At 42.1% G+C, this 26,945-nt stretch overlaps 1 protein-coding gene across 1 annotated transcript in view; it reads left to right on the top strand.

Moving 5' to 3' along the window:
• The first annotated feature begins 3,185 nt into the window (after positions 1–3,185).
• Positions 3,186–26,945, top strand: part of CMBL (carboxymethylenebutenolidase homolog) — a 33,166-nt gene continuing 9,406 nt past the window's right edge. Inside the window, exons 1-3 of the mRNA XM_063450602.1 lie at positions 3,186–3,326; positions 5,534–5,755; positions 12,398–12,505. Of these exons, the coding sequence (XP_063306672.1) occupies positions 5,541–5,755; positions 12,398–12,505 (323 nt within the window). The 5' untranslated portion in view covers positions 3,186–3,326; positions 5,534–5,540. The remainder of the gene's footprint in view (positions 3,327–5,533; positions 5,756–12,397; positions 12,506–26,945) is intronic.

Below are 26,945 nucleotides of genomic sequence, written 5' to 3'. Positions count from 1 at the left end.
AGTTGCTGGAACATACTCATGTCCTTACAGGTCTATTCAGACCAAGCCACACCCTTCCAGTACTGGGAGACACTCCTTTAAAAGACATACAAGGGAATCAGTTCAGGAAAATTTATGATCTTTATTAAACAGAACAACGGTTTTATAATAACACGCAATATTGAAGAGTCTAGGGGAGTATCAGTAGTTACAAATCAAATATTGACATCTATTAACTAACAGAATTGACAACTTGTGCATACATCATTGATAAAAAAACTTATATATGGGGCATTACTATATGGACTTTTTTTTAGAATAGGAGAATGTAGGTGTAGAGTCTTCTTAAAATAAGAGAGAACAAAGATGATCACGTGCCAAGACTACATATGTGACGTTCTGGCATGGTCAGGTGCAAAATTACATATGTGACGCCCTTGCAATGTACAAGGCTGTTATTCTTAATATTCAGACAAACAGAAATTATCAATAGTTCTTTTTTTTCCCAATCAGAGAACTCAACTGCAGAGGTGTAACTACCTTAGTGAACAGCAAGCGGAGTGTAGAGTTACTGGTCTTTTTAGTAAAGTGTGATGGGAAATGTCTTACAGACAGAGAAGAAAGAGACTGCACACTAGCACAGGAGGAACACACAACACCCTGCAGGTAAATTGGGTACCACAAATCCAAATCAGCAACCAAAATCTAAATCCTTATAACAAGTGCAAGATCAAGAAGAATAGAAAGCTGCGAAGTAGGTTATTGAGGAGGGGTCCGGCAGCAATGTAGTGAGTAATAGCAGTAAGTGTTATAGCCTGTAACAGCTTGGCAACAAAATTAATTGAGCATCATTAAATTTCCTTGGGTTTCTAAAACCTGTGGGAAAGTAGAAGTTAGCAAATTTCCATGGTAATAAATTACTTTAGGTATCATACAAATTGAAAGGAATAGCTATATATATGGCTTAAAGGGGTAGTTATGTAACAGCCTGTCCAACTGCTGAAAATGCCTAAACTTCCCACAGACCAGTGCTAGAAATTGTGTGGTGAAACTGACACATTCCTCCACTTCTTGTGGTCTTGCCCCAAATTGAAACCCTTCTGTGTACAAGTGCAGTCCCTCTGTGTACAAGTGCAGTCCCTCATTTCCCATGTGTTTGGAAAGCTGTTCCCACTAAATCCATAGTCACTCCTGCTATCTAAACAATTAGATGCATTCACGAGGTCCAAAACCAAGAAATTGGCTAAAATTGCCCTCTGAGCTCGCAGAGCCATAAGAGAACTTTGGGTTGTTCAGTCAAATTCCCTCCCTTACTATATTAGTTAGCAAAACTAATGAAGAGTTAAAAAATTGACATAGTAACTGGTCAGCTACATGAGACTTCAAAATCCCTAAACTAAGTCTGGGACCATTGGCTAAATGAAGGAGACTAGCTTAAGTGTTCTATTATTTATCAGACTCAAATCTACCTCACATATTAAACTCACACTCAGGACACTCTAATCTCCCAAGGGACTGTTTTGCATTATTCTGCCTGGATTAAGCAGTGCTGATTCACCTGTAGCCCTTTTCCAGTTAGGGTCAGCTGCATCTAATTAGCAGGCTGCAAAAGCCAGCCCTGCCTGAAACATAGCATTTTGCCTGTCTGGTGTTTCCTGCCGGATCTTTGCTACGTTAATGACTGATTTCCTGGCCTCTGACCTCTGCCTACTTTACCGACTTCGTTACTCCGCTGCCAGCCCTGACTTCTGCTTCTCGTCTGACCCTGCCTTTGGATTTCCCCTTAATCTGTACTGCGCTTCTGGTTTTTGCCTCCTCCCTGTGCCATCTACTGCAACTGGGCTCCAAATCCCTGGTGAACTGTTACATAATGACCAGATCGACTATCATGGAGCCCGCGGAGATGTTGAATGTCCTGAGTACCCTCACACAGCAAGTGACCTTCCTGTCTCAAACTGTAAGTGAATTGCAGTGTGTCTATGCCGATTTAAAGTGGAACACACACCATGCTCCTGAACCTGATATTGCATTGCCTGAAAGATTCACTGGTCGCAGGGCTTCCTTCCGCTCCTTTATCACAGACTGTGAAATCCTGTTTGTACTTAAACCCCGTACCTATGCCACAGATTTTGTTAAAGTAACAACTGTCATCACCCTGTTATCCGGGCAACCCAAGACCTGGGCTCATCAACAGCTGTATGCCAAAAGCCCTGTACTGGACACCTGGGAATCCTTTGCTACAGTCTTGACCTCCTTGTATGAGGACCCCTTGCATGCCTCCACAGCCAGGACTTCTCTCTGTTCCCTTAAACAAGAAAACCGTCCTGTGGAAAATTACATCACAGAGTTCCGTGGCTTGTCATCAGACACTGGACTCAATGAAACCGCTCTAGTGGACCAATTCTGCCTTGGATTAACTGAAACCCTTAAGGATAAACTTGCACGAGTGGGAGTTCCAACCTCCCTGGAAAAATGAATGGTGTTAGCCACCAAGCTGGATCACCGGTTCAGAGAAAGAAGGCGGGAGCGATTAGACTTCAAACTTCTGACTTAGAACATAGCTCCTCGAATGGGTTCATAAGTCTGTGGAGCGACTGTTGGCATGGAATCGAAGCGTGGAAGTGCTTACTCTGAAAATTATTAGGTTTCCCGTCCACTTTCAAGGAGTTGGGCTGAGGGGACACAATAGGTTTTCCCCATTATATTATAATAGTCCCCACCAAGGTGGCCAGCCACCACATAATTAACCCTCATAATGCTGAGGGTTATAAAAGTTGTTTGCCTGTTGGCTGCTTAAGTGAATAACCCTGTAAATCTCTATGCTATCTATTGCGTTATGTTGGAAAATGATCAGAAACTGAACTAATCTTTTTGAATACCAATACCATCATTGTATGGTTGCTAGAAAAACGACTACTCCCCCCCCCCCATTGTTTTTAACTCCAGAATATCAGTAAATGGAGCACAAAGTTGGATACTTCAAGAAACCCTGAAAAAAATTGCAGATTTATAATATGAATATCAGTTTTAGCTGAAGTTTTTATTCTAAGCAGAAATTCCAGTTTTTGAGTTCTGTTAAAAATGCTAAGTCATCGTGACATGTACTGGTTCATTGATTTCCACTTTTCTATAAGTTATAGGGGTTGGTCTATTTAGTCATTCTTATGCACAATACAAACACAGAAAACTTACACCTGACTTGAAATAGAGATAAAAGAAACTGCCTGATCATCCATTGTAGGTATTTCTTACAAAATAAAAAGCTGGGTTAGAGCCAAAGGAGAAATAAGATTTCTGAGAAGACGATAAATTGGCAGCTAGCAGAGCCAGCGAAAGCCAGAATAAAGGTAACTAGGGCATTTTAGTATAATCAGTATGGGAAATATGGTTTTAATGTGACAAGTCAACACTGTGCTACATGTGCTACAGTATTCTAAAACAGTGTGGCTCCACTTTATATTTTAACTTTGCTAGAGATTTAAGTACCACGACCAATTTAGCATTCAAAAGACTGAGTTGGTTATGATGCAAGGACGCTGCAAGTGTAACTCCATGTCGACAGTCTCTTTGTGTGAATGCAGAGGTTTTCCATGTAGACTGTAGAGTGTAAGGGTGTGAATACAAAAGTGAACTTTAGTGGGGAGCCAGTGTATGTACATGCAAGGGTGTTTTAAGAGAATTTTCAGCATTTGTGAATACATATGTGCATTTGCAGGAGTGTTAGGTCTATAATTCTGTGGAGTGTTTGTGTGGCAAGTGTGTATTTCTGTCTTTAGTCAGTGGGTCTGGACAGGGGAGCACTTGTGGAAAATATCAGTATGAGTGATGTCAATTTATATGAATACAAATGTGTTTTTGTGTAGGGCGTTAGTGAGTGGGGATGCATGTATGCAGATGCATTTTTATTCCCTTGACTATGTCTCATTCCTACATTTGAGTCACTTGTGCATTCCCTTCCTCTTTCTATCTCTATTTCAAATTTGAAATCCTCATCTTCAATTTGAAATGGGCAGCCATGAAAACACTAAATGCATGCAACACAACTTTTCACTAGGGTTTTTCAAACCCTACCCTTCCAGCCATGGAAGCATGGATTAGGGAGGGACCACATTCAGGTTCCTTCCCATTTCTTTAAAGAAACACTCTTAACACATAAAGCACTTTAGCTAGTGTTTATAAATAAGCAATAACACAAACTCCAGAAACAGGCGATGCACACCCAGGTCATTGGGATTCCCTGTGAAAACAGAGAACAATCCCTAAACAATGGAAGAAGACCCTATATCCATTACGTATCAGTATAGCACTATAGTGGAAAGAAACCCTTAGATTACAAAAACACAATATTAACTGTATTTGAAACATTTAAAAGGCAACAGCGCACACACTCTAAGATACACAGGTTATGCAGACATTTTTCTTGGTTATAGAAACATGACAGCTAATGAGATTAAATACAATGTTGCACCTTTTAGAAAAATTCCCAAGACTACAAACTCCTGAAAGGTCAAGTTGCATTTTCTACCAAATAAAGTAGAAGTGAGGAGGATGGGAAGACAAATATGAGAGTAAAGTAGAAAAGAAAAGAATGGTAGTAAAGGTAACAGGTAAATATTGGTGCACCAACAGAATATTGAATAATAATATAGAATATTAATTGGTGCACAGCAAATATCAATTTAGCGTTAGTTCTTTGCTGATTTTTTAATTTTTTTATTTAGTGAAAAATGGATCTGTCACTTTTTCAGTATTTCACAAAGATATCATCTTTATGAAAAACTGATAAATGAGGAAAAAGCACAACCTTTCAAGAGTGCTATCTGGGAATGTAAGAAAAAAGATGTGACATGTAGAGTTAGGTCATGCCAACTGATGCACTGGCTTTGCATCTTCTGCGAAACTGGTAATATTTTTTTTCTTTTTTAACTGCATTGGAATTTTATTGATAATTTATTGAAATTCCAATGCAATCCAAAGATATCGTTGGACTACTCTGTCTTATGGTAAAGCCTGAGGTTGACAAAAGTTGACAAAAAGCAGAGCTCCGCCATCATCTTTTGGCAAATCTCAGCAGTTATCACAAATGACGGCTGTGTGATTCAGGCTTCATCTGTGGAGGGTCCTGCGGGATCCTTCATAGACCTTAGTGTAGTACTCTCACACTGAAGTGCCAAAGAAGGACCTGTGGCATAAAGGTGGTGGCGGCTGCAAGGGACAGCCCAAGGTAAGTAAAAAAGTCACTGCCCTTCCACTCCTCGCCCACCAGACCTACACCAGATCGGTTTGTTCCGGGACAAAGAGCCCTGAAATTGACAGACCTACTTTAATAGTAGCAATCCAGCATTTGGGGCACAAATGTCACCCACATTCCCTCTCCTGATTTCTGCACCAATTAAATAAAACATTAATTTAAAAAAATCGGTTACTCCTTCTTTGCGACATATAAACATTTCAACAAAAATACATAAGTATAAAATCAGTGCATGATTCCACTGTTTATAATATATTTTCAGCAGTTACTGAAAGTGCATTTTATACTTTTGTTTCTGTTCAGCATTCCAATGGCAAACGAAGCACAGCCTTGCCCATGTGCCCTTGGAGATCTGTTTGATTATAAAGGACTTGGACAGGAAATACAAATTGACCACATAAAAGCATATGTGTGCAAATCGAAGATTCCATCAGATAAAGCAGTGATTGTGGTTCAGGATGTGTATGGATGGGAGCTTCCTAACACAAGATTATTTGTCGATCTACTTGCCTCTCATGGTTATACGTAAGGCGTGCTTTTTTTTTATATTTTTTCTGTGTTTTGCTGTTTTTGCATGTTTTTCTAAAATAATCTTACATTGACAGTGTTATTCAAGTTAACAATTGAGAGTTAATTCAAGCGATTTCATTGTTTTCATAAAACAGTAGTTTTGGTTGTAGTGACCCCTTTTGTGCTGGTCTGCTCCACCCAAACGCCAAAACTTTTTAAAAATAAAAGACTTACATATACCTCTTCCCCCCCCCAAGGCCAAGTTTTTCCTCAGCCCAATACAAACGTATTTGTGTCACTATAATGTTAAAACTGAAGGCCACCTGCTCCCCTTGGCTCTCTTTAAAAAGGTACCGGTAATAAACATACCTTGATTCCAGCACCGTATGGGTCCACCATGGCAGGCTCTGCCCCCCGCCCTACCTCCTTGGCTGAGATAATCGATTTTGGAAAACATAGAAAACATTGGGAGGTTATTAATCATGCGTGGCAAAATGCTGCCTCATGCCATGCCAAGCCAATCAGCATCTTCTCATAGAGATGCATTGAATTAGTGCATCTCTATGAGGAACATTCAGTGCCTCCATGCAGGGCGTAGAGATGCTGAACGTCTGTGCTTCACATTTTGCAGTGCTGACCCAGGAAGCATTTCTAGTGGCCATCTGAGTGAAGCAGTAATGTAAACACTGCCTTTTCTCTGAAGCCCTCAGGGACAGGATATAAACATTAAGCTATAGTTGTTCTGGTGACTATAGTGATCCCCTAACTTAGTACACTTAAATGAACACTATCAACCAAATCAAGTGGTTTATAGATCATTCATCTGCTGTCTTACTGCTTAATTCTCTATCATTTAGAAGTTAAATCACTTTGTTTATGCATTATTCATTACAATTCCTTTAGTTGAGATGTACACTGAGTCTCTACAATCTTCCCAATAGAGTCTTAATGTTTTAGCTTCTCTTACTGCAGTGTATTTAATTTAGAATTTCTGCTCCTGCTCTGTTAATATCCTGTTAGAGTCTGCAACACCCACCTGTGTGTGATCATGATCAAATAACATAGCAAAAGAGGCCATTTTCTAAAGTAAACACACTGTGCTAAAAGGTCTGAATTAAAATTAAAGGGATACTCAAAGCACCAAAAAAAATGTAAGCTAAATGCTTCATTCTCTGCCATTAAGGAGTTAAAATTCAATTTTGTTTTGGTTTATGCAGCCCTAGCCACACCTCCCCCATTTTCCATGTTGGCTATGTGAGTCGCAGCCAGGTGAGCCACTATTGTGTCTCTTGGAACTGTCTTCCAGAGCTGATGACTTGAGGAATCATGCATAGTTGTCACACATGAGGCCAAATGAGCCAGAACATCACTTACATCTTTCCCCACTGTGGTTAATCTGTATTCAAGTGTTCTGTTGTCAACTCTGAGTTTTCTCCCATCAGCTGATAATAGTTTAATATCCAGAAATAAGGGTTTAAAATCTTCTTTAGTTGAAGGAAGAGTAACATCATCATTGGGAGATGGAGATAGGCATCCTCAGTGGAGGAAGAACTGCTATCATACGCAGCCACTGTGTTAATATAAGCATACTCTGAGACTCCACAAACATGCCAAAGAGAAATACTATAAAATCAGGGTCTACAAATGTGAAATAATCCACTTATTCATAGCTATATACAAGAGCTCCAGTGAAACATCTGGTCAGCTCTGCACCTAGCCCAGACCCTTCAGGACATGAATAAATTTTAAGGATAATGTCTGGATATTTGAATCCAAATGCCCATGGATGGTACTAGATTATTTTTGATAATCTGGGTACATTCAGACTTTAGTGAAAAATCCTGTATGTCATTTAGGAGTTGATCACTGACCACATCAGTTAAAGGAAAATAGGTAGCAGAGTAACATTTACAAAGTGATATTACAGTCCAAACAGTAAGTGAAAATAACTTTTTTGGCCTAAGTCATTGAAAGTTTCATTTTTATTTTTCTCTTATATTATTTTGTTGATGGGTACTGTCAATTGCTGGAAATTGTAATATTCTGTTTACCTATCCCCTACATATGACAAATGTGTTTTTGTGAGTTTTGGAAAAAAAAAATATAATGTAGAAATCCACATGGTTATAATGGAACTGGATGACTAAATTTTAGCTTCCTGCAAATCGTTGTTATAAATATTGCCTTTTCTGCCATTAAACATAGTTAATAGAGCAATGTATCTATTTCTTCTCCTCATTTGCAATCTGTGCCCTGGCTGTGCCTGGACTAAATGAATGAGGTTGTGAAGTCATTTGCTAAGTCTAATATCCGTTTTGAAGGAACATGGTGCATCAGTTATTATTATTATTATTATTGCAATTTATATAGCGCCAACAGATTCCGTAGCGCTTTACAATATTATGAGAAGGGATTTAACTATAAATAGGACAATTACAAATAAACTTACAGGAACAATAGGTTGAAGAGGACCCTGCTCGATCGAGCTTACATTCTATAGGAGGTGGGTGTAAAACACATTAGGACAGGAATTTGCAATCAAATAAGGTGGTCTGCCCTTTAGGAGAGGGCAAGAGACAGGTATGTGAGGTAAGGGTTAGTCTTGGAGGCCATATGCTTTCCTAAAGAGATGGGTTTTAAGGCATTTCTTAAAAGATGCAAGACTAGGGGAGAGTCTGATGGCGGTAGGCAGGCTATTCCATAGGAAGGGAGCCGCCCGCGAGAAGTCCTGCAAGCGCGAGTTGGCCGTACGAGTGCGGACAATGGACAGGAGGTGGTCACGGGCAGAGCGGAGAGACCGAGAAGGGACATACCTATGGATCTGTGAGGAGATATAAGAGGGGCTAGAGTTGTTCAGTGCTTTATAGGTGTGAGTTAGTACCTTGAATTGACTCCTATAGCATACAGGAAGCCAATGTAAGGACTGGCAGAGGGGTGAGGTGTGAGAGAAACGACAGTTAAGACAAGGTTAACACAAGTTATAGATGGTTTTCCATGTTTTATTCAATGTTGTAAATTCCAGAGAAATTATAGTCCCACTGAAAGTGTATCTAAAGAAAACTCTATTTTAAATATATGAAATTGACATTTACATGATTTAACCTCATATTTTGTTATACATCTATCACATATGTGAAAATTACATTATGAAGACAATGCTCCTTATTTGACCTTATGAGCCTGCCAATGAGAGATAAACATGCTGATTTGTTGAGGGAGCGGTTTCACATGCCAAGATGTCTTTTTGCTGTCATGTGCATTGAAATTTTTTAGAGGGTTTTCTTTTGAGATGAAAAGAGTGTGCAAGAAGAAACTCTGCATGTGCACACTGTTCCATCTGAATGATCAACTCACCATGTGCGATGCTCCTACCAAATCTGACAAAGTTACCAGCACAAAAGTATAAGCATTCACGAAAGTAGACTATATCTTACAAAGTGTAATTTAATACTTTCAGAGATATTTAACCCCTTCAGGACCGGCCTGTTTTTGCGATGTTTGTACGTTAAGGACCAGAGCAGTTTTAACACTTTTGTGGTGTTTGTGTTTAGCTGTAATTTTCCGCTCTCTCATTTACGGTTCCCATACAAGTTATATATTGTTTTTTTCAGGACAAAAGGGGCTTTCTTTACATACCATTATTTGTATTATGTCCAATATTGTATTTAAAAAAAATAATAAAATATGGTGAAAAATTAAAAAAAAAAACATGTTTTTGGACTTTTACTTGAAAAATCTTTTACTTATCTACAAAAGCTAATGAAAAAAACTGCTAAATAGATTCAAAATTTTGTCCCGAGTTTAAAAACACCCAGTGTTTACATGCTTTATTGCTTTTTTTTGCAAGTTATAGGCCTATAAATACAAGTAGGAAATTGCTGTTTCAATATATATATATTTTAAATGTATCAATAGTGACCTTGTAACACCGTTATCTGTCATAAATCCCTGAAACACACCTAACATGTACATATTTTTTTAAAGTAGACAACCCAGGGTATTCAAAATTGGGTATGTCCAGTTTTTTTTAGTAGCCACTTAGTCACAAACACTGGCCAAAGTTAGCATTTATATTTGTTTGTGTGTTAAAAATGCAAGAAACGCCAACTTTGGCCGGTGTTTGTGACTAAGTGGCTACTAAAAAAGGCTGAACATACCCCATTTGCAATACCTTGGGTTGTCTTCTTTTGCAAATGGTATGCCATCATGGGGCTAATTCTCATTCCTTGGCTACCATACGCTCTCAAAGGCAACCTAACCAATCCGACAAATTGCAATTAAAAAAAAAGTAAAATCAAGCCTTATATTTGACCCTGTAACTTTCACAAACACTATAAAACCTCTACATGTGGGGTACTGTTATACTCAGGAGACTTCGCTGAACACAAATATTAGTGTATCAGAACAGTAAAATGTATCACAGCAATAATATCCTCAGTGAAAGTGCTGTTTGTGTGTGAAAAATGCAAAAAACTTCACTTTCACTGACAATATCATCGCTGTGATATGTTTTACTGTTTTGAAACACTAATATTTGTGTTCAGCGAAGTCTCCCGAGTAAAACAGTACCCCCATGTACAGGTTTTAGGGTGTCATAGAAAGTTACAGGGTTAAACACAGTGCTAGCAAATTAAATTATCTGGACTTTCGGCCTGGGTTGGCAGGCAGGTCCCTCAAATTGCAATCATTAAAATTACTTAATTAGGTAAAAATATTACATAAATACACATGTAGAATTTTAATATATATACATATTTATATATTTGACGTCTACGTGTATATTTATGAAATTATTTATGTAATTATGTATATGGACATATGTATATTTCGTATTGTTTTTATTTATTTATTTATACATAGATATATATATCATTACATTCTAAGTATATTTTGATATAATATATATATATATATATATATCAAAATACTGTTAGAATAAAATTGCATATATAAATATTTTTTTATAATTATTAAAAATTATTTTTATTTTTTGTTATTTATTTTTATTAACATATTATTTGTATTTTATAATAATATATATATACCATATATATAGCAATTATATATATTGTATATATTCGTGTGTAATTTAAATATAAGTGTATTTTTATATTAATATACGTATATATAAATATAAAAATACACTTAATATGACATTATATATATGATACATATACATATATTATATATAGATATAATACATGTATATATATCATATATATATATACACATATTATTATTTTTTTTTTACACTGATTTTACACTGTTTTTTTTTAACTTTATTTTTTTGATTTTTCACTTGCAGGGAGACTGCCTGTCAGCACAGACAGTCCCCCTGCAGGCAGATACACAGACACCTATTGCGGTCATGTGATCGAGTGATCACATGGCCGCAGGGTCCTGATCTGCCGAGGGGGGACTGCCCGGGCAGACAGGCAACCCCCCTGGACCGGGTGGAGCACTAATCGCCGCCGTGGGACCGACGGCGATCAGGTAAGTAGCCCCAGACCGTTATGACGGTTCAGGACCGTCAGCGGTCCAAACGCATGTTTTACCGCTGACGGTCCTGAACCGTCAGCGGTCCTGAAAGGGTTAATAAACTGAGAATTGCCAGGAAATCCAAAGGGACAATATAGTCACCAACAACTTTAGCTTAATGAAGCAGTTTTTGTGTATAGCTCATGCCTCTGATGTCTACATTTTCTGCCATTAAGGAGCTAAATCACTTTTATTTCTGTTTATGCAGCCCTGGTGACACCTCCACTGGCTGTGACTGACACCGCCTACATGAAAATAAAATGGTTTAATTTTCAATCAGATGTAACTTACTTTAAGTTTTTTTTTAATCTCCTGCTCTGTAAAATGATCTTTAATCACACACAGGAGGCTCCTGTAGGGTCTAGTAAGCTAAACATAGAGCAGGAGATAGAACAATTCTAAATTAAACAGAATTTGCAATAAAGGAAGTGTAAACATTAGAAGACTCTTTACAGGAAAGGTTTAGGAAGGCTGTGTAAGTCGCATGCAGGGAGGTGTGACTAAAGATGTATAAACAAAGTGATCTAACTCCTAAATGGCAGGACATTGAGCATTGAGACTGCTAAAGATGTGACTAGAATATCAAAGTAGCTGGCCAGGAAAGACTTGGAAAATGTGTCCACTTACTTTAAGACCAATTACTTTGGCCTTAAATTCGAAATTCACCTAGAATTCACTTTGAATTTGATAAATAACCCTGTTTTTATTTGCTTAGCGGATTACCAAACTCTGCTTAAATCGATTTTACCTGTGTTTTACACACACAATTTTCAATATATTTGTTTTTGTTTTCTTCTATATTGTATTAATTTATTAGCCTTACAATATGTATTAATTAATTCTACTGAATTTTAACCATCTAACCACTAAAGAAATAAATAGCCGTCGATAGAATAAAAGTTGAATAGTGTCAGCTGAACTGTAACTACTTACCTAGTGACGTTCAGTTGAATGATGATACATTAAAATGTTGTTTGCAAAATTTATTAATAACCATGGCAGTAAACTAGCCCCATCACAACTAGAACTAGCAGTATAATCAAGCAAAAGTACAGTTGGTAAAAGCTGTTCAACTATACTATGTTTACTGTTATTATTATTTTAAATATTTTATCACAGTGCTGTCCTTGCTGACTTTTTTGTGGGGAAAGAACCGTGGAAATCAACCAACGATGCTTCCACTTTTATTCAATGGCTTGAAACCAGACCACCCTATAAAGTTGACAAGTAAGTATTTGTATAAACTATAAACATAGCAATGGAATGATCATGAATGTTACTTATAATATTTTTTTTCACTGTTTTAATCCCTTTAAATGTGATTGAATTAAATTATCAGTTTTGACAATCTTACATGTTCAGTAATGTTTTATATCCAATGTTTTTAGTTTACTTTATTTTTATTGAATTCACTTCTAGTATAAAATTATTTTATTAAAAATGATAGCTATAGAGATGGTGAATAGAGAGATGGAACAATGACACAGAATGCAATGTGCAGGTTGTGTATTAAATAAATATATTTATTGGCATTGGTAATAAGCTCATACTTGCCAAACCTCTTCAAGCTAATGCCAGAAAATAGTTACAAAATTATGAGCTGGAGAGTTAATTATATACTTCAATCAGTGCACAAATAATCTTAAATAAACAGCAGAGCATACACATTATGCTCTATTGTATTAAGGCTTCAGCAAAGTCTTTGTGGGGGTTGTGGGTGCAGTCACATATTGTTTGATTGACTTTTGGACCTTGAAATGAGTATCCCCTTGTGTTTAAATAACCTAAGAATATATACTTTTCAGGGTATGGGTGCATACGTGAAATTGTAAGATAGGATTGACTGAGGATGCAAAAGTAGCACATCAACTACAAAAGCTAACGGGGCTCAGACTTAAAAGAAAATAGGGAAGCAACATGTTTAAATTTAGCAGGGTTGTACTAGCAAAGCAGCAGCATGTAGAAGATCTCAAAGGCAAAACAAGGCTGGAAGAGAGAGAGAGAGATGGGAAGTGAGGCAGGACAAGAAATAAACACACTTCCTCTCCAGCCCCATAGAGATCACAGAGGACAGATAGTGAAATGTCACCAGTGACAACACTTCCAGACCAGGCACCAGCAACTATTACTTAGAATCCCCTTCTCAATAATGCCTAATTCGAACCTACTCAATTTATCTTCAAGCATACTTTAAAAAAAAAAAAATGCCGGGGGCGTGGCCGGACTGCCGACTAAGATGGACCTGTAGTCTGTGAGCTCTGCAGCATCCGAGCGCAATCTACCCACTATCATCAGCATCGAGCCCCTAAACACAGCTAAATCACCCCCAAAATGTCAGGAGCACAGTCCGGAGTCAAAGCACAGCGGAAGAAAAAAGGGGAGCAGAAAGAAGCCGCTGTTTCGGTGGCCGACATGCTTACCTCTCTACGAGGCTCACAGGCCGCGCAAGATGGCCGCCGGTGCAGCCCGCATCACTCTCCGGCAGCCACAACAGACCCGGAATCACCCAGCCACACTCAGACAGACACAGCAAACATCCTAAACAAGCTGTCAGAGGTCAGATACTACCTGACGGCGGAGATACACGCTCTGGGTGCTAGGACGGCAATACTGGAAACCAGAGCTGACGCTGCAGCACAGGCCCATAACCAAGTAGTGGCCTACTCACAAGCAGCAGGAAAAAGAATCACCGACCTAGAGTTGGAAATAGAAGACTTAGCGAATCGTTCCCGCTGGAACAATGTTAGACTAAGAGGCATACCGGAGGAGCAAAACGAAGGCCCCCTGGTAAGGAAAATGGAGCAATTCTTTCACCAAATAATACCCGATGTCCCCAAAGACAAATGGACGATAGACAGGGCGCACAGGGCTCTGCGCGTCCGAAGAGCAGAGGGGATGCCGCCAAGGGACGTTATTATCAAGTTCCACTATTACTCCTCCAAAGAGGCGGTCATGCAATACACACGCCAAAATACTCTGCAATAACAGGGAGTGACCATCACAGCGTACCAGGACCTGTCACCGACGACATTACAGAGAAGAAAAGCATGGAAACCACTGACGGCGATACTACAACAACACACAATAAAGTACACGTGGGGCCATCCCTTCAAGCTGGTGGCCTTCAAGGAGGGAGCCACACACACCCTCATGCCCGGGAACGACCCACAGCGCTTTCTCCGCAACATCCGCATTGAACCCCCACCAACCCTCAACCTGCAAACGGACCAGATGCCAGAACTCACAGCTCTTCAAAGAGAATGGACCGACGCTTAGGACACAAGAAGCCACCCTACCTGGCAAGGCGGACACATTCACTTCATCGCTGGGGACATAGAGACCGATTTGGTACAGACTGCAGCTAAGTACTGCTCATATCTCCCACAAGGGAAGGACTCAAAAACAACAGGGAAGGGTAAGGTGGATGTACCAAGCGATGTAAATACGAAGCACAATGGGTAAGGGACATGTAGACACCAGAGAGCCATACCCTACTCCGACCCACAAGGTGCAAGGAAATATAGGCCATTCGGTATAAGAGACGAAAAATCACTCACTATAAGCTGAGGCTACACAACACTCCCTAGGGAGAAACAAGTAGAGGGAGGGGATCACCCTACACCCACAAATACTCATAGCCAGTAATTAGCGGGAACGGACAATAAAAGGCACGACACACAGACCATACAACATAAAGACAAGGGGGGGAGGTGAGGAGGGAAGGGGTACCCACTCATATAATGATCAGGGGTAAAAGAGGGGGGGAACGAACCAAAGGTTAAAACCGCCAGAAGGGGAACAAACAACCAGACACGGGGCTCACGACACCAGGGCTCGAAGGATGCAAGGAGCACCCACACCTAAACGGGGAATTAACAGTAAAACCCGTAAGTTAGGTGTACGCTCACCAAACACTCTGGCGACTTGTAAGACCAGGGGAAATGTACAACTGTATATATACATGTCTGTTTATTGTTATGTTATTGATATTGATGTTAATGTTTTTAATGTTTTTAACAATGTCACAATGTCACAAGACGTCACGAAACAAACGAATGAGACTGACCTCCCACAGCACCCACCCCACCTAAAACTAGACCACCGGTTGCTACACCCACACATTCCGCATATCAGACGACCGACTCCATGACTCTGAACATTCTGACAATAAATGCCAAAGGCTTAAACACACCCAACAAACGCAGTACCCTACACAGAGACATTAAGGCTAAACAAGTGGATATCACTCTAATACAAAAAACCCACTTACCCACTTACCGTACAATTGAAAAATCACATATACAACACTGTCCACGAAGCGAGGGCTCTAAGGAAAAAAGCAGGAGTGGCCATCCTGATACACAAACGATGCCCATTTATCCTGATTAAAGCACACATAGACCCAGAGGGCAGATATATAGCTCTTACTGGCACCATACACTCAACAAAGATGCATATAGTAAATATATACGCTCCTAACACTCCGGAACCCGGATACTGGGATTTTCTAAAAGCACTACTAACGCACCTCACAGGAGGCATCTTGGTGATGGGGGGGGACTTCAATGCGGTCCCCTGCCCGGCAATAGACAGGAGTGGCAAACCAGGAATAGTTCGCTCTCAGGGGGGGGGGAGACAAGACAAACTGCTCAACGCTTTTCTCACACACACAGGGCTACTAGACGCCTGGCGCATACAACATCCACACACAAAAGACTACACATACTACTCAGCACCACACAACACATACTCAAGGATAGACAACATATACCTAAACGGAGCAGGAATGTCTAAATTGAGCCAAACAGAAATACATAGCATCACATGGTCAGACCACGGAGCGGTAACAGCGACCCTGACCAAAATACAGCACCACAGTAGCTGGACATGGAAATTAAACACATCCCTCCTGCAAGACGAAACCATACTCAATGACACCAAAAAAACTATAATAGACTACTTCACCACTAACGAGGGGGGGGATATTGGCCCAACACCACTATGGGCAGCACATAAGGCAGTACTGCGAGGACACTTCATTAAAACAGCGACCCATAAAAAGAAAACTAAAATGAAACGGCTCTTAGAATTACAGACTAACCTACGGAAAGCGGAAACCAGCTACAAACAAGACCCTACCGCAGTTAATCTCCAAACACTCCAGGATATTAGACATGCCCTGAAAGAAATATCAATAGGCGAGATCACCAAAGCCCTCACATGGTCCAAACGCTTTTTCTATGAAAAAGCAGGCAAAATGGACACATTATTGGCTAGGACCCTGAAACCCAGGCCCGGATTTCGGCCAATCACGACCATAAAGACACATATTAACACCACAGCTAGCACACCTAAAGATATCAACGAGGAGTTCACTAGCTATTTCAGTAACCTGTATAACCACTCCCCCCGCAACGACAACGAGCTAAACCAACACTTGACAAACATAGAGAACTTCCTCAACCACTCCGATTTGCCCATAGTATCAGAGGGAGAAGCCGACCTTCTAAATGAATCGATCACGCCAGAGGAAATCGCAGCTGCGATCTCAATACTCAAAGGCAACAAAGCTCCACGCCCCGACGGATACGATATTCAATACTACAAAACATTTAGAACAGAACTGATCCCACAGCTGACCAAACTTTATAATAATTTCATGACAGGGGGAACCCCCGACCGGGACATGGCCACAGCAAACATAGTGCTGCTGCCAAAGCCCAACAAAGACGCCACTCAGACCGCCAACTATAGACCAATCTCCCTAATCAACGTGGATCTAAAGATATTCGCTAAAATTCTGGCAACGAGACTCACATCGCTGCTGCCTAAACTAATACACTCAGACCAAGTGGGTTTTATTCCAGGCAGACAGGGTAGACTTATTATGGCACATGAAACAGACCAACTCCCCATCACTGGCCCTATCGCGGGACGCAGAGAAGGCCTTTGATAGGGTACAATGGCCTTTTATGTTCCGAATCATGGAAAAGCAGGGATTCCCAGAACGATACATAACAGCTACCAAAGCACTCTACACAGACATACAAGCCCAAACACTCATCACCGGTGCCCAAAAAACACCCTTCAGAGTAAGCAATGGAACGAGACAGGGCTGCCCCTTATCCCCGCTCCTCTTCGCGATGGTGTTAGAACCCATGCTGCAAGCCATCAGAAAAGACCCTAACATCAAAGGGATACAGATAGGCACAAAACAGTACAAAGTGGCGGCGTATGCAGATGATGTTCTGCTTACGCTATCCGATCCAAAGCAATCAATGACACACATACACACGCTCCTACAGGAGTATGGCGAGGTATCAGGGTACAAGGCGAACCTCACCAAATCGGTGGCACTCTCATTCCACAACACAGAAGAGGAAAACACACACCTAACCAACACATACAAAATCAAAATGGCCAAAGAACAATTCACGTACCTAGGGATACAATTAACAGAAAACCACTCCATGCTATACAAGCTAAACTACACAACACTAATACATAAATTGAAAAAAGATTTGGAGAACTGGTCAGACAAACCAATTACATGGATAGGGAGATTACACTCAATAAAGATGAATGTCCTGCCCAGACTCCTATTCCTATTTCAAGCATTACCCGTTAAAGTCACCAAAAGAGATATAGCCGACATCCAAAAGGCAATAGATGAGTTTATATGGCAGGGAAAAAGACCCCGGATAGCCAGGGCGGTGTTATACAACCCAAAGTGGAGGGGAGGCCTGGGACTGCCACACCTATACCACTACTATCTAGCAGCACAGATAACGCAAATAGCACATTGGCACAGCCCAGAGGGCCGTCATCAATGGGTAGATATAGAAACCACCCTCATGGGCGAGGACCCACCGCAACTACTCATATGGACCCCCAAAAGCTACAGGGTGCTTCTCAAAACCACCTGCCCAGCAATCCTAAACTCTATAGACATATGGGACAAAACAGCCATAAAATACCAGCTCATGAACAACCCCTCCCCCATGACACCGATACTGCGCAATAGAGCGTTCCCACCGGGATTATGCACAACAGCTTTCAAAAAAATAAAGGCCACGGGGACACACAGATATACACATCTGTACCAAGACAAACAGGTCCACCAACTAAAGACTCTAGCACCCCTGACAAACCATGACTTCTTCAGATACATTCAAATCCGAGATTTCGCACAAACCACAGAAGTCAAGACAGCAATATCCAAACGCAAAACCTTTTTCGAGCGCATGTGCCTGAAGGAGCGCATACCCACGAAAATGATAACAACTCTGTATAATCATATAGGGGAGGAGTCAGGAGAATGGGGCACATTAACCTACACAGACAGGTGGGAAACGGATCTGGGAGAGACGCTAGAGGGAGAGGAGTGGCGAGACATATGGGAGGCAAGCTCCAAGATTTCCATATGCTCCACCCTGCAGGAACAACTGTACAAAATCCTATTCCGGTGGTACACCACCCCGACAAAACAATGCCATATGGGACTGAGCCCATCAGACACATGCTGGAGACTATGTGGGGAAAAAGGCACTTACATCCACATGTGGTGGCAATGCCCAAAGGTTAGACCATACTGGAAGGAGGTGACAGACCAAAACTCACGCATACTACAGAAACAACTGACCGCAAACCCATGGGCTTTCCTCCTGTCCAGACCGACCGAAGGGTTAAACAAACACAACCAAAAATTACTAAACTCACTGAACCTGGCAGCACGCAGGGCTTTAGCACAACACTGGAATAAAATAGACACCCCACCTATCACACTAGTACGGACAAAAGTCAGAGACAACTGTCTGATGGACAGGATGACAGCCCAAGTGCGAAACACCACCTCCACCTACCGAAAAGTACGGGAACCATGGGAACAGTTTGACACATGAATCAGGGGAAAGTACACACAATTAAGAAAGATCAATGGAAAAGATAACAATGACGAGCCAAACAACCCTGTAATACACAACTAAGTGACAAATGTTAACTAAGTTTATATTGTTTGTTAAATTCATGTTTTTACTAAATACAAAAAGAAAAACTGACGGTTACCAATACATAAACAATGGGCTTTTGCGTAAGTCAAACAAAGCATATGTACTATTGTGTAACTGTCTTTACCAAAATAAAGAATTGAAAAAAAATAAATAAAAAAAATGCCCCTCTGCAAGGTTTTTGTGAAAATGTCACAAATATTGCATCTTAATAAATCCTTTCTGGCACGGGTCTTCCTTTGCATGACATCAATGCCTACGTGCTTTGTGTTTGTACTTTTTCTGCTTGTATCTGCTTTATACCGCTCTGGTTGTCATCCACCAATCTGATGGACTTTGGCTGTTGTATGGATAAGCCATTGTGCTTCCATGCATCTGTTCTGCAGATGTACTCTGCTTCTGTGGAAGAATACACCTCTAATTCTTGCTTACAACTAGTCCAGCAGATATGACGATTCCTGTATAACACATGGCTACTTATGGTTTTATGATCTGGGTAGATAACTCTAGTTTAAGAGGAGCAGATGCACTGAGAGATCTTACTTATCTCTTGAGTGCAATCCAGTTTATTTTACTGGACAGCTTACTTTTCTGCACAAGATTCCTATTGCAGGTGCAATTTTGGATATGCAAGTTGTAGCCAGGTACAAAAAATGACCTTTGTTTGTTTTTACATGTTGTTGGGTAAGGTCTCACTTTCATCAGACTCTCTGAGAAAGTTTGTACACTAGGTTGTAGCTATAGAATGGGATTCTTTGAGATCATAAGCTCTATTAAATCTAGAACTATGTGCCTTTGATTGAGAATTTTGCTACCTTTGCTATCTCTATCTGCTTGCATTCCGAGATAAAAGGCTAAATTTCCCATTCTTGTCACTTCTACTTTGTTCCATTGTGTAACAATCTTTGTACTTTCCCTTTGTCTTTCACTGCACAAGATCTATTATTATAATTTTCCATATCTTTGTCTGGTAAATAGATAAATACTTTGCAGCTAGTTCAAAACCCTATTTTCCTTTCTATAGTTGCATTATAGATGTTTATTTGTTTCAAATTAACAATATAAAGTTCCTAATCTATTTTACCATTTAAGCAATGTGATTTTATATCCAGCTGCTTTACATGAAACTATTTAGATACTGCAGTAGTTAGATATTTTGCTGTGCTGAACTTGACTACAGGTGCAAAGGTCTCTTCATCATCATCTCCATACTTCTAAGTAAATCCTTTGACTAGTTCCATACTGTAACGGATCGCCTGGCACCCCGACTTGGTACCTCCGTTAATGGATGCTCCTAGTGCTTCCTGAGGACTCCAAGCACTCTGGCAGACACCATAATCACCGAATCCGAGAAACCTTTAAATTCTCCCAAGCGTATGAATGCTGTAGACCATTGAATAGGAACCATACGAATAGGCTTGTACTCCTAGCAGTCAACTGGAACAGCATACATTAAATCCTTCCCCCAATAATGAGACGACACATCACTTTGAGGGTAAAACAGGAACTCTGGACTGGCTCATCCAGCCTGGCTTTTATTACACTAATCCACATACAGGCCACACCCAGGGGGAGGCATAAAATAACCAATCACATACATGGTTCAGCCCACACATCCCCTCCCCTCAGATAACATTAAACCCAATTATCCGGTACACTTTTTCAGCCAAGTTCTGGATGTACCCCAAAACCCGGGGGTACACCTTTAAATCCAGCATCGCTGGATAGCCCTTATTCAGGGGGACAACATATTCAAAATTCAAGTAATTCGGATGAATGGTTCGTGAGATATGGGGTTCCAAAGATTTGACCGACCGCATGGGTAAAGTATCCGAAAACAGTTCCATGCATTTTGGCCCTGCGGTCGGTCACAAACAAGGGAATGAAAACAGGCGAATTGCCTGTGTTATAGAGCCTGGAGAGGGTTTGAATGAATTCCCTTGTTTATGGGGCTCTTTCTACCGAACGGCGGGTCATTCGGTAGTTTCCATACGAATTTCTGGAAGTATGGAGGTCTCAGCGGTGTTTGCCTAGTCAAGTGTCCGATTTTAGTTCCAGACACTCGACGGCAAAACACCGCTGTTCGGTAGTTTAAGATGGCCGCCGCCACGTGTTTGTTTCCCGAATGGCGGCCACCCAGAGGACAAAGACCACACTGCACTGATTGCCAATTACCTGTTTGCAACATTGTTGCAAACGGTAATTGGAGGCACACTCATTCCTGGGTGGTCTGGTTGTTCGGTAGTTTCACTCAATATACTGAATGGAGTGATTCTACCGAACAATCAGAATGCTGCATACAAATCACCCAGGATAAACTTAACACATCTATAAATACATATATAATATTACAGGCAGTACACTTGAATATGCTTCACAATCTTAAAGGAACAGTAGTCCCAAAAGTCCCAATATGTCCATAGATGCTGTTAAAAGGGCCAGTAGCAGCAATATACAGTACAATATGCCCCAAATAACCCAGGGGCCATAGTCAGTAGGTAGGAGGCTAGCAAACAGGCTTCTCCAGGGCCCAGTGGCGAGGTTGGTTTCGCCACATTTCTCCCCTTTTCCAAACAGACTAACAGGGTACCTGACCTCTTGCCGGTCAGTGCCCTTGTTAGTCCAGCAGCCCACCCACAAAACAGAAACAGCAGTACAGCCCACCCACAATAAATGGTTACTACACCTGAGTAATGGAAAAACTTGTCCAGGTCCAGGTGCCTCACCCCGGCTGTGTGGGGGACTGGTAGGCTGTTTTGGTGGGTTGCTGAGTGGGCAGAGACCAGCGGTACTCTGCCCTGGTGCCAGCACTACTACAGGAGTAGTCTGGTTGGAGCCTGGTTGCTGGAGACCGACTGTCTCCCCTTTGGCTAAACAGCCCTGTTGTGGGGGGGCAGGACCGACCGTCCCTACCCCCTGTGCTGGAAGTGCAGAGACCACGGTCCCATCTGCACAGGTGTGGGGCTTACAGTCTCCCCCTGGTACATTAAGCTGCCGCTGGGGAGAGGTGGTAACCAGCTCCTCTCCCATTAGAACACTCTGCCCATTGATGATCTGCCGCTGGGGAGAGGTGGTAACAATCTCCTCTCCCATTAGAACACTCTGCCCATTGATGATCTGCCGCTGGGGAGAGGAGGTAACAATCTCCTCTCCCATGCCTACTTTCAGCCTTTGTGGAGGGAGACCGACGGTCTCTCCTCCCAATTCAGTGTCCTGCTGCTGGGGAATAGAGACTGGGCTCTCTATTCCCAAAAAATCACGCTGCTGCTGGGGGGTAGGACCAACTACCTCTGCCCCCTGTAACTCAGCCTTCCGCTGGGGAGGGAGGACGCTGCTCTCCTCTCCCTGCACTTCACACTGCCTTCCCGGCATATCACTCTGCTGCTGGGGGGTAGGACCAACTACCTCTGCCCCCTGTAACTCAGCCTGCCGCTGGGGAATGGAGACTGGGCTCCCAATTCCCTGCAATTCACACTGCCGCTGGGGAATGGAGACTGGGCTCCCAATTCCCAACAAATCACACTGCCGCTGGGGAGGGAGGACGGCCCCTTCAGCTCCCTGTAACTTGGGCGCAGAGACCACGGTCCCATCTGCGCTGGTGTGGGGCTTACTGTCTCCCCTTGGTGTGCTAAGCTGCCGCTGGGGAGAGGGGGTAACAAACACCTCTCCCTTACACACTTTCTGCCGCTGGGGAGCAGGGCTGACCCTCTGTACTCCCTGTAGGCAGGGCGCAGAGACCACGGTCCCATCTGCGCTGGTGAGGGGCTTACTGTCTCCCCTTGGTGAGCTGTGCTGCCGCTGGGGAGAGGGAATAACCAACTCCTCTCCCTTACACACCTTCAGCCGCTGGGGAGAGGGGATAACAGGCTCCTGTCCCTGCAGCCTTGAATGCAGCTGGATAGCAAGAACGGCACCGTCAGCTCCCTGTAACGCACATTGCCGCTGGGGATCTGGGCCGACTGCCCAGCATCCCTGTAGGGCCGGTAGAGAGACCGCAGTCCCATCTCCACCTGCCATCTGTGGGTCTTCCCAGGACCAATCCGTGAGGCCCCTCAACATTTGTGAGTAAGGGCCACCTGCTTCCCCACCTGGCAACTCTGGCTGCTGCTGGGGATCTGGGCCGGCTGCCCAGCATCCCGGTGGGCCCGGTGGAGAGACCTTGGTCCCATCTCTACCTGCCTGTTGTGGTTCCTCACAGGACCAGTCTATGAGGACCCCCACTTCGGGTTCCTCCCGCCGCCTCAGGGAAAGACGGCTAACCTCCTCGGATGCAGCCTCTACCCGGCTGCTGTAACGCTCCTGCTGCTGAGCATACTTCCTCTCTTTTGCCAACCGGAATTCTCGGTCCAGCCTTGTGTTTCGCTCGGCCATGACCTGGTTCCAGATCACCCGGCGTGTCTCCATGGGTATATCATCCCCATACTCGGCCACTCGCTGCCTCACCTCGGCCAGCCAATCATCTCCAGAGCCAGAACCTTCCATACTTGTCTGCTCCCAGGGGCACTGCACGACTGCTAGCGTTGCCCTCAATTTGTAAATCCAAACGTACTGTGTCTCCGAGCTGCTTTACCTCGCACTAGGACGCCATCCCACCGCTTGCCACCAATGTAACGGATCGCCTGGCACCCCGACTTGGTACCTCCGTTAATGGATGCTCCTAGTGCTTCCTGAGGACTCCAAGCACTCTGGCAGACACCATAATCACCGAATCCGAGAAACCTTTAAATTCTCCCAAGCGTATGAATGCTGTAGACCATTGAATAGGAACCATACGAATAGGCTTGTACTCCTAGCAGTCAACTGGAACAGCATACATTAAATCCTTCCCCCAATAATGAGACGACACATCACTTTGAGGGTAAAACAGGAACTCTGGACTGGCTCATCCAGCCTGGCTTTTATTACACTAATCCACATACAGGCCACACCCAGGGGGAGGCATAAAATAACCAATCACATACATGGTTCAGCCCACACATCCCCTCCCCTCAGATAACATTAAACCCAATTATCCGGTACACTTTTTCAGCCAAGTTCTGGATGTACCCCAAAACCCGGGGGTACACCTTTAAATCCAGCATCGCTGGATAGCCCTTATTCAGGGGGACAACATATTCAAAATTCAAGTAATTCGGATGAATGGTTCGTGAGATATGGGGTTCCAAAGATTTGACCGACCGCATGGGTAAAGTATCCGAAAACAGTTCCATGCATTTTGGCCCTGCGGTCGGTCACAAACAAGGGAATGAAAACAGGCGAATTGCCTGTGTTATAGAGCCTGGAGAGGGTTTGAATGAATTCCCTTGTTTATGGGGCTCTTTCTACCGAACGGCGGGTCATTCGGTAGTTTCCATACGAATTTCTGGAAGTATGGAGGTCTCAGCGGTGTTTGCCTAGTCAAGTGTCCGATTTTAGTTCCAGACACTCGACGGCAAAACACCGCTGTTCGGTAGTTTAAGATGGCCGCCGCCACGTGTTTGTTTCCCGAATGGCGGCCACCCAGAGGACAAAGACCACACTGCACTGATTGCCAATTACCTGTTTGCAACATTGTTGCAAACGGTAATTGGAGGCACACTCATTCCTGGGTGGTCTGGTTGTTCGGTAGTTTCACTCAATATACTGAATGGAGTGATTCTACCGAACAATCAGAATGCTGCATACAAATCACCCAGGATAAACTTAACACATCTATAAATACATATATAATATTACAGGCAGTACACTTGAATATGCTTCACAATCTTAAAGGAACAGTAGTCCCAAAAGTCCCAATATGTCCATAGATGCTGTTAAAAGGGCCAGTAGCAGCAATATACAGTACAATATGCCCCAAATAACCCAGGGGCCATAGTCAGTAGGTAGGAGGCTAGCAAACAGGCTTCTCCAGGGCCCAGTGGCGAGGTTGGTTTCGCCACACATACAATTCTTCTAAGCCTTCCCATAACTCCTTGGCTTTTAATGTGGCACAAATCACTGTTACTCACATAAGTGGAGGTCTCAGCTCTTGTTTTCCTGTTCTTTGTCTCCTATTGGATTCTTTCTGCATCAGCTGCTGATGGTTACAATTCAATTGTTTCCCTGAAATCCTTTCTCACAAGTTAATTCTGCATTTTAAAATTCCATAGCAGTTAATTTGTATATGTGAGAGCAGGCACAGCAACACCCATAACATTCAAAGCTCCAATATATGTAACTATTCTAGCTTTTTAGATTGTATTGTCAATTTGATTGGGTAACTAAAATAATAGATCAGGGTGGTGCAGTAGACACTGCTTACCTAGATTTCAGTACGGCTTTTGACACTGTTGCACATAGAAGGATTATCAATAAACTGCAATCTTTGAGTTTGGATCCTGACATTGTTGAATGGGTTAGTCAGTGGCTGACTGACAGGCAACAGAGTGTTGTAGTCAGTGGAGTATATTCATAGCATGGGCTTGTCACTAGTGGGGTACCTCAGGGATCTGTTCTTGGACCCATTCTCTTTTTTATTTTTATTAGTGATATTGCAGGAGGTGTTGAGGGTCAGGTATGTCTTTTTGCTAATGATACAAAGATTTGCAACAGGGATGATGTTCCAGGAGGGATAAGCCAAATGGCGAATGAATTAGGTAAACTAGAAAAATGTCCAGAGCTGTGGCAACTGATATTTAATGTGGATAAGTGCAAGATAATGTATCTTGGGCGTAAAAACCCAAGGGCAGAGTATAGAATGTTACATAGTTACATAGCTGAAAAGAGACTTGCATCCATCAAGTTCAGCCTTCCTCACATTTGTTTTTTGCTGTTGATCCAAAAGAAGGCTGAAAACCCAGTTTGAAGTACTTACAATTTTGCAACAAACTAGGAAACAAATTCCTTTTTGACCCCAGAGTGGTAGTCAGATTAATCTGTGGATCAAGAAGCTATAATCCTACATTGAAAAATAATATCCATGAATATTCTGTTTTTGCAAGTATGCATCTAGTTGCTGTTTTAACATCTGTACCGACTCTGATAAAACCACTTCTTCAGGCACAGAATTCCACATCCTTATTGTTACTAAGGTAAAAAAAGTATCTTTGCCTTAGACGATATCTTCTTTCTTGCAGTCAAAAACGCATGACCTTGTGTCCTTTGTAAAGTCCGGTTTGTGAATAGATTTCCACACAATGCTTTGTATTGGTCTCGGATATATTTGTATACTATTATCATATACCCTCTGAGGTGACGTTTTCTAAACTAGAGAGGTTTACATTTGTTAACCTTTCTTAATAGCTGAAATGTTCCATTCCTTTTATTAATTTTGTAGCCCGCCTCTGCACTTTTTCTAGTGCCATAATATCCTTCTTTAGAGCAGGTGCCCAAAATTGCACAGAATATTCAAGATGTGGTTAGTGATTTATAAAGAGGCAAAATTATATTCTCATCCCAGGAATTAATGCCCTTTTTCATGCATGACAAAACCTCACTGGCCTTAGCCACTGCTGATTAACATTGCACATTGTTGCATAGTTTGTTGTCTATAACAATTCCCAAGTCCTTTTCGTGTGTTGTTATCCCTTATTCGCTTCCAATCAGGGTATAAATTGCTTGTGCATTCTTTACACCGAAGTGCATAACTTTGCATTGTTCAACATTAAATTTCATCTGCCATTTGAGTGCCCAGTCCGCCAGTC

Source organism: Pelobates fuscus, chromosome 4 (genome assembly GCF_036172605.1).
Source record: "Pelobates fuscus isolate aPelFus1 chromosome 4, aPelFus1.pri, whole genome shotgun sequence".
Taxonomy (NCBI): domain Eukaryota; kingdom Metazoa; phylum Chordata; class Amphibia; order Anura; family Pelobatidae; genus Pelobates; species Pelobates fuscus.
The sequence above is the reverse complement of the archived record's forward strand: the minus strand, read 5'-3'. Positions and strand labels throughout refer to the sequence as shown.